The 8,600-nt window shown below is 47.3% G+C and overlaps 1 protein-coding gene across 2 annotated transcripts in view; it reads left to right on the top strand.

The window, feature by feature from the left end:
- The first annotated feature begins 243 nt into the window (after positions 1 to 243).
- Positions 244 to 8,600, top strand: part of HGD (homogentisate 1,2-dioxygenase) — a 30,689-nt gene continuing 22,332 nt past the window's right edge. The window contains exons 1-3 of one of the 2 annotated variants that reach the window (XM_064410286.1): positions 244 to 550; positions 647 to 712; positions 8,341 to 8,412. In XM_064410286.1, coding sequence (XP_064266356.1) covers positions 8,344 to 8,412 — 69 coding nt within the window. In that variant the 5' untranslated portion in view covers positions 244 to 550; positions 647 to 712; positions 8,341 to 8,343. Of the gene's footprint in view, positions 551 to 646; positions 713 to 3,157; positions 3,294 to 8,340; positions 8,413 to 8,600 lie in introns of those variants that run through there. The other variant, XM_064410285.1, reaches the window with a different exon arrangement.

The following is an 8,600-nucleotide window of genomic DNA, read 5'->3' as shown; positions in this document are numbered from 1 at the left end:
ATCACAGACGCAGTTTAGCTGATGGAGACAGGAGGAGAAGGTCAGTTTAGAAGCAGGGTGCATCATTGTGAAAAACAACACGTTGTTGCAACAGGAGGGGCACAAATACATCAGAAGGGATCTGCCTCAGTCACCTGTGACGTCTTTTGCTCCCAGGAGAGAAGAGCTTGACTCTTGGGACCAGACAATGCCTTGCTGCAGGAAGCAGTGGTGGGCTGTGATCCAATAATAGTTCACACCATGGCCCCACTACCTGAATCAGCAGGAAACAAAATGCCTTTTAATGCATATGCTGTGAATTCAAATTTTTTCTAGTCCCCTTTTTCTGTTGGATCAAATACAAGCTGCTTCAACTTCTCATTGAAAGGAAATATTTTCCATTCTCTTCCTCATCTTTCATTCATCACCAGGATGTTGAACACTAGCTGCTAAATTTTCAAGCAAGTCCCTTGGTATTTTCGTGCTGCCTCTCTGAAGTAGATGAGCTCTTTGAACACCTCTTCAGATGCCTCTGAGAACAGTTCACAAGTAATAAGCTGCTGGTATGCAGGTACCATCCAGCTGTACATGCATCATGTAGCAAATACAGTGGTATGGATGTCTTGTGCTTTTTGACATTTCTTTTGGGTCTCGTTATATCTTTCAGCTGGAATCTCCTTGGAGTAAAAGCCAGATAAAGACATGCACTGGATAACGTCATGAACCCAGAAAGGTAGCTGAGAAAACACTGAATGCTTTCAATGCTCATTCTTCCAGGCTTAATTCATTGTGTTTATGCCCCATGTTTATGGTCCTGGTTTAGGGCAAGTTTGGGAGGAAGTCACCCTAGGACCTTTATGCAATAACAATTCATTATGTTTCCATGTTTCACAGTTACATGACAATGAATACAGTTGCTAAAACATTAATGAAGTACATCTATATTTCATGTTACATAAGATTGATAGTCAAGATTTATACTGCAACTAACTAAAGGAGTTGTTTAGGCTAAATATCTCATCCAATCCCCTGCTCAAGCAGGGTCAGCTGGAGCAGGTTGCCCAGGACCATATCCAGATGGATTTTGAATGTCTTCACTGGTGGAGAATGCACAACCTCTCTGTGCAATCTGTTCCAGTGTTTGACCACCACTTAATATTCATATTTATGGCCAAGAAAGAAAGCCAACAGAGCTCAGTTCACAGTCAGCCTCACCTCCATCCTTCAGAAGGCATGCTTCAAGGCAGCTAATCCTGGGAAACATTTTCACACACATGAAGAGCATGACGATGGTTTGGAGTGATCAGCATGGAATTATTATTTCTCTCTTGAATGGTATGGGCTAGAACCGAAACAAAATGTTTACAATTTTTTTTCCATATTGCATATAATTCGGGGATCAATAAATGAAGTGGCATTTCAACAGGATCTTACTAAATAACATTTTTCATGGAATGCAATGGAATGGTTAGGCAGACTAATCAATTTTAAAACATTACATGGCCATCGAGTGAGTAAAGTGACGACATTAGGGAGCAAAAACAACCAGGAAATAAGCCTACAGATAATTAAAAAGTAACACCTTTATTTTTACCTGTCCCATGAGAAGAAAACAAGAGAATGGAGCCTGGAAGGAGATGTGAGCAAGGTGAAATGTAGGCTCTCAAAGGGAAATGTAAGCTAAAATGTGATGTTCTCTCTCCTGCTGTGTGTCTCAGTAAAAGAGGATCTTGGAAACCCCTGAAACTCTGCAACTGCAGTTCGCTAAACTGTAGTCAAATGTGTAATTCTTCTCTGTCAGAAAATAAGTGAGGTGAACTTTTTACTCTTAAATCTTGTCTGGTAGAAAAGGAGTCTCAAGGGTAGGTGACAGGTGCCAGATACTTCATTTCTTTGGCAATGATGAATTGCTGCTCAGGATGAGCTAACATATTCACAGTCTCTGCCTTGTCCTGGAGAATTCCTCTCTGCAGGAGTGATTTTTTTTTATGGCAAATCTTGGAGACACCAGGGTACGGAGAGAGCATTCCTGGTGTGCAGAAACAGAGACTCAAAGAAGACTTATTACTTGGAGGTTACTCAGTCTATATTCTTCTAGAGCCAAGGAAAAGTCTCTCTCCCTCTCCCCCATCCAGAACCACTGTCTCTTCATACAGCCCATCTTCTCCCTCAGGGCAGCCTGCCCATTTTGCCAGCTCCTAAAAGCAGCAGCTCTCAGTGGCTGCAATTTGTTATTCAGAGTGGTGTGAGGAGCTCCCAGTTTTCAGAGAAGCAAAGGTGATTTAAGACCTGCCCCTCTTGCAGCCCAAGCTCAGTGGGTGCTGTGGGGGTCACAGGGGCTGGTAACTGCTTTGGGGAGGGAAGGCTTTCAGAGTGCTCTAGGAGAGGAAGAGACATTAATTCAGGGTCACATTCAAATTTCAGTAGGTGCCTCCTAGAAATTTCCTCCTGGTCGGACATATAAGCAGAGCAGGTGATGGAAATGGAAAAAATGCTGCCTTTTTCTTTTTCGGGGGTTGAGATTTCAAAGTAAAAAAAAAATCAAATAAAATCAATTGTGTTTTTTCCCCTGCAACTTCTGGAGTGCAGAGCTGCTTTCATTAGTATTCTGTAGCTAAATGCTTGCTGCCACTTCTTCCCCAGCAACAGCTTTCTTGAAGAATATTAATATTTCAGAATTTGTGAGTTTCCCTTACTAGCTCTAATCACATGAATACAAAATCCTTCCCTGCTTTTGGCCCCAAAATGCTGTGTAATGTTGCCACACAGTGTTTCACAAATATCACTACCTTCACCACGATGAAGATGTGATCTCTTCTATCCCCAATGTAACACAGCTCAGAAGAATTAATGAACAAATATTTGCCACACATTTAAAGGGTTATGTCTGAAAATTGCTAGAGGTACAATTTACAAAAGAAGCTTATAAAACAGTTGCAAAATGGCTTTTCTTGGTTCTAAACACCTTATTCTTTCCCCCTCCCCATGTGTGGGAGCTATAACCCCTTTTTTAACATCTGAGGGGGAGCAGTGGCGATGAGGAAACCCAGTCCCCCTCACCCCCTGTTTATTCAGATCGATCCTGGGGTTGGTTCTGCAGAGAAGGGCGTTTGGTTAAACACACACCGGGCTGAGCAAACAGGTTGAAAATTCCCTTGGACTTTCTCACTCCCAGCACTGTCAGCCTGCCTCCAGCCCAGCTCAGTTGATCAGTGAGCAGGCTTTGCTTGCCAGGCTGCTTTGGCCAGATACCTGCTCGGGGTTTGTGTCTGCTCCAGGAGGAGGATAACCAGGTGGAGATGACAGGCCTGCAGGTAAGAGGTCGGGTGCCTGGAACCCACCAGTGCTGGCTGTAAACACCCTTTCTCTGCTCACACTAACTTTTTGGGGCTCTGTTTCATTTCATTGTGCCCCTTTTTTGTGTGTCAAGGTGTGGTTTTAAAGCTTTCTTGGGATGAAGTATTTTGCTGTGTTTCATCTATAAATAAGCATTTCTCTCCCTCTTCACCTTCTTTGGAAATCATTTTTGGTCAGGACCACTTCATGGTGGGAGTTGTCCTTTCCCCACCCTCTGCATGTGCCCCTCCTCCCGTCCTGGCTGCCAGGGGGTGTTTCCCCCTCAGCCTATGAAATCTGGCTGGCAACATCTGCCCAGATGTTGCAAGCCTGGCCCCCATCTTCCCCGGCAGCCCCAGGAGTGGCTCCATTCAGGGTTGTTTCTCAGTACCCCTTGCAGGGCACCCTGGAGCAGCAAGGCTCTGGCCATGCCCTCCCCTCCAAGCCCCAGCAGGGCAGCTGGCAGGAGCTTTCCCTGCAGCATTTGCCAGAGCTTTGGGAGAAGGGTGTGATAAGGGGGCTTGTGGCTCAAGCATAGGAACATGAGATTTGCAGCCCTGAATCTCATCAGCACCTCACCACTGTCATGGGGGGCCAGCTGCCCCACGGCCTCTGGGGTGCATAGGCTGCTGCAGCAGGCAGGAGTGGCAAGGCCTCACATCAGGACATGGTGAGTCTCAAGAACTTGTGTAGGACCATCATATTTCTCCCTGGACTTTTGGGATGTTATTGTTACTAAGCCTGCTCCTAGTTCTGGAGATATATGTGTTTGCTCCTTCACCACCTTCTGTAATGCTCATTATTTTACACAGTGCTCTCACAGGTCTCATTCACCTCTGAGGAGTCCTGTCTCCTCAAACAGTAAGATTTCACCGTGCTTCTTCCCTGCCTGTCCATGACACTTCCCAGCTCTCACTATCCTCTTTCAGCAGCAGGGCAGCCTTGTCCCTATACCATTCCACTGGTTCATATCATGGCTGTGACTGCATCTTCCATGTCCATCTTTGACTCACTCCTAGCAGCCCTGATGCCTTGCTGGCCATTGTGGCTGTGGCTGCAGGCTGAGCGTGGCTCTGCCCGGAGCTGCCCATGGGAACAGGCTGCTCTGCCAGCAGCTCCTCTCTGGGACGTCACACGTGTCCCTACCCCGTCATCTCTTCACCTTCTCTTGGCACCTCTCCTCTAAAACTGTTGGTTTGCCCTTCCTCTCCACTCCCCTGGCATCCATCCCTCTCTTCTGTTTTCTGCAGAGTGTCATGTCCCAGCCTAGAGCTGAGCAGCTTCTTTCAGGAAAGGCCTGGCCCAGGACCATCTCCAGTACTTTTGGAGAACAGGGATGTTGAAATGTCAGGGGAGGTGTCAGTTTCTTCTGGGGTTATTGGCCCTGCATCACCAGGGCAGAGCTCTGGTTTGTGTGCTTTGGCCTCAGCCTGCAAGGAGGCTGTGGAGCCCCACAGAGAAGGTGGGAGACCTGCTCTGTTCGTTGCCCCAAATGCTCATGTCAATGTTTCTGCATTTGTGTTAAACACTCCAGGGCTGACTGGACTGAGCTGATAAAAAGTGCCATGCTTCTTGTTGAGAGAAGAATGTTGTTTCCCTGTGTCCTGCAGCAGGAGCTGATAGAGAAATATATTATGCAGTGTTTGAAGAAGGGTCTTAATTATTTTGCAGAGTATGTGTTCAGACTTCAAATGTGTTTTTCCCATGCCTGCTGTCTAATCTGGAGAACAAAAGGTTATGGTTTATAGGTCAGAGCACGACGCCCATTGCGAGCACTCTGCTTTACATCCCAGTTATTCCAATCAATGAGCTATGCTGAATTTTTTATGCTGTGCTGGGCTTTTATCTCTCTCATTTTATCGAAAAACTACAAAACAAAAACCAAAGTGGCGTCAGATGAACACCTAAGGTCCCGTTGGCATAAAAATCTACAGGATCTTGAACAAAATAACAACACTAGTTAAAAGCAGGACTGAAAACAAAGAGCCACAGAGACTATTTTGTGTAACAGAGAAACCAGCCGCTCAATTACAATAGTGCCCATCAACCTACCCAGCCTGGAGATTTCAATAACTTCTCTAGGAACTGCAGAGGCCAGGCAGAGACCTAGAGGGAAGTGCTCTGGTACTCAAATCAGGCTACCACGTCATGGAGAGGGGTTGGGTTCCATTTTCACAGATTTCTCAGCCCAGGAATGATGCTCTGCTGCTGGGCAGGCAGAAGGAGGTAATTTCCCTTGGCCTGGGGGCACCTTGTGCAACAGAAACTGGGAAGTGGGAGGTGGGTCTGGAGGGTTGGAAGGGAGAAAAACCATGATGTGCCTGGCCCTTTCACTGCTACTCCCACCCAACCTGTATCAGCAGGGTCCCTGCACAGTGCCCCAGAGCCCTGGAGCATGATGATTCCAAGGCATGCAGGGAGCACCTGCCAAGTGCCAGCTCCCTGCATGCCTTGGAATGGGCATGTAGAGGAGAGAAACCTCTCTGAGGTATGCCACAGGGAAAGAGAAAATGAAACAGGGAATAAGAAAAGCCACATCCAATCTCTAGGCAAAAGTCTAGGAGCCACACTCAGCAGCAGCAAGGCGTCTCCCCTCCAGCGGCTGCAGTCCTGCCAATGTCTTTTTTTCAACCCTCGATGCAGTTACCTGAGAATTCTTTTTTTTTTTTTTTTTTTTTTTCTTGGCAAGAAATATTTGACCAAACAATGATGCAGCAGCTTCTGCTGCCACTCTGGAGGCAGCAGGGTAGTGCCACCCCCTGCAGCCCCTGGTGCAGCTGGGGAAGGCAGCAGCTCAGCATCCAGCCCATGGAAAGGGTTCCCTGCCCTGCTGCGCTCGGGCACAGAGCAGCTGCTGCCACGAGATGGTTTTCTTTCTTTCTCTGGCCCAGCAAGCCAAAGGGACTTCTGGGGATGTGGATGGGCAGTTCAGATGTGCAGGTCTCCAGCTTTTTAGGCTGAAGGACAAGGGATGGATTTGCCACAGCAGAATCTCTGTGCCTCCTGTCCCCCTGACCCCAGCAGTGTGGCACGGGGCTGCAGGGAGCACACAACGCTTGCCAGGTACACAAACCCTCCGAAGAGCCACTGACTGTCCCCTCCCAGCCCTCCATCAGCACTCATCAGAGCCTGTCGAATCTTGCTGGCTATGCTTCCAGAAAATCAGCTTGTTCCCTCTTCGTCCTCTTCTCTCTTTCCTCCTCTTTTCACCAGGGCTGCCCCGAAGGCAAATGCTGGGACAACCTCCGTGTTCCCGGTAAAGGAGGATGCAGTGTGGAAGTCTCAGTTCATTCTGGAACTGCTGCAGTCCCATCAGATATTGCTGCATTTCCGTTTAAAAAAGGGAGGGGGGAAGGAAAACTGGGCTGGTGGGGGGAATGTTCCAATACAATACATTTGCCAAGGCTGCTTAGGTGACCTACTGCTTTGCATATCAATATGCTTCTTGCAGAACCCAGCGGAGAGCAGCTCCTAGCGATGTATATTCATTTACAAGACGAGAGAAATATCCTCCCTGAACGGAGGGAAACCAGGATATTTTCAGGTTCAGGCTGAGCAGGGCTTCCAGCCAGCCTGAGTCCCCTGGGGATGGTCTTCTCTTACAGGTGGCTGAAAGGAGCCTGAGGAAAACACATGATTTCTCAGGAGGTTTCAGGCTTGCTCTCTGAGTGTCTACTACACTGGGAAAATTACAAGGGGGCTGCAAATTGCCCAAGGTTGAACACCCCTGGGGGGAATAATCCAGGTGCTGTAATACTATATATAAAATAAACCAGGTTATGGGGGCGTCTGTCCACTTTAATCTCAGACCTGTGCCTCCTGGGAGCTCGTACCATGCTGAGGATGGTCCCTGCCCCTGCCAGGGCTGCTCAGTGCTGCTGACAGCCAGGATGTGTGACAGCCAAGCCTCAGGGCCCCTGGGCTTTGCCATCCTGGCACCGCTGCCTGAAGGCTGATGAGCAGCCCCGCTACTCTTGCAGTTGTTAGAGGGCAGCATTAATATTTAACTCCTTCCCCAGACCACGGGGCTGAACCGCCAGTCGCTGCCAAAAAACACCTCTGCGTTCATGCAGAGTTCAGCAGAGCTGCCTTGTGGCTTCCTGTAGCATCTGAAGGGACTGTATTTACATTTCTGACAGTGCAAAGCTAAGGTCTCTGTTATTCCTGCTTCCCTTATGTGTCTCAGGCTTGCTGTGTGCTTTCCCCAGGGCTGCAAAGCTTGGATCTGCATCCATTCTATCCTGTGGCTTTTAGCCATGCTCAGACCATGACAGCTGTAGGCAGGGCAGGTATGGGAGGACGTGTAGGTCTGTTCCATTTGTGGGTCTCTTGGGAATTCACTGCTCTAGAGACCCAGAAAATCACCCAGTAATGGATTAATTCTACTTAGTTGACACTATGCCCAACAGGACAATGCTTACTCAGGGCAGATCAGGACACAGTTTAACTTGGCTGTCTTTCCCTTCATCCCTCATCCCATCTACATCCTGACATTTTCTTTGAGCATGGGGATTTATCACAAGGCATGCCAACCAAATGATTCCCAGTTTCATTCTCTAAGAATCTGAGGACCCAGTGAACAAATTTGCAAGGCAGTCTGGAGATTTTGGAGCACCCATGACTGAAGCAAAGTCAGATTGAGCGTGAATGGTGCTAGCACACATCCATGATGTTGGTGCACAGTTCTTCCTATCAATCACCCTGTTGTCCTTGAGTCTGACAGTATATGTGATATTTGGGTTATTTCTCAAGTGCCTTGATGGAGCAGAATGCAGTAGAAGTAGACATGCAGTCTTAGGAGAGCAATTCCTGTCTGTGCTTCCCAGCCCACCACACAGTTAGCTAATGAAGAAAATCCAGGAGCTGTGAAAATGGTCTGTGGCAACATGCAAGCAGACCACTTGAGAAAGTCTTAATGCATACAAAAAGCCTGGAAAAATGCATGGGAAAACAATGGGTGGGTTGTTTGGAGAGGTTTTAATTGTGTTTTCAAAACGGTGATGAGCTGTGTGCTTTATTTTACAGTACATGTCAGGATTTGGAAATGAACATGCTTCTGAGGATCCACACTGTCCAGGAGCTTTACCGGAGGGACAGGTACTGAGGGGTTTTTAAGTGTTTTATCAAAATGCACTCTTGAATGAATATCTAATCCTTTGGCTTCTTTTCATCTTAACATGTTTCCTTTCTCTCTGTCACCATGAAAATCTCCAGGAGCTTTCTTTATACAAGACTGGAATAATAAGATGCTGGCAGAAGTCAGAAATAAAGATTTCCATTAATAC

Source organism: Passer domesticus, chromosome 2 (genome assembly GCF_036417665.1).
Source record: "Passer domesticus isolate bPasDom1 chromosome 2, bPasDom1.hap1, whole genome shotgun sequence".
NCBI classification, from domain to species: domain Eukaryota; kingdom Metazoa; phylum Chordata; class Aves; order Passeriformes; family Passeridae; genus Passer; species Passer domesticus.
The sequence above is the reverse complement of the archived record's forward strand: the minus strand, read 5'-3'. Positions and strand labels throughout refer to the sequence as shown.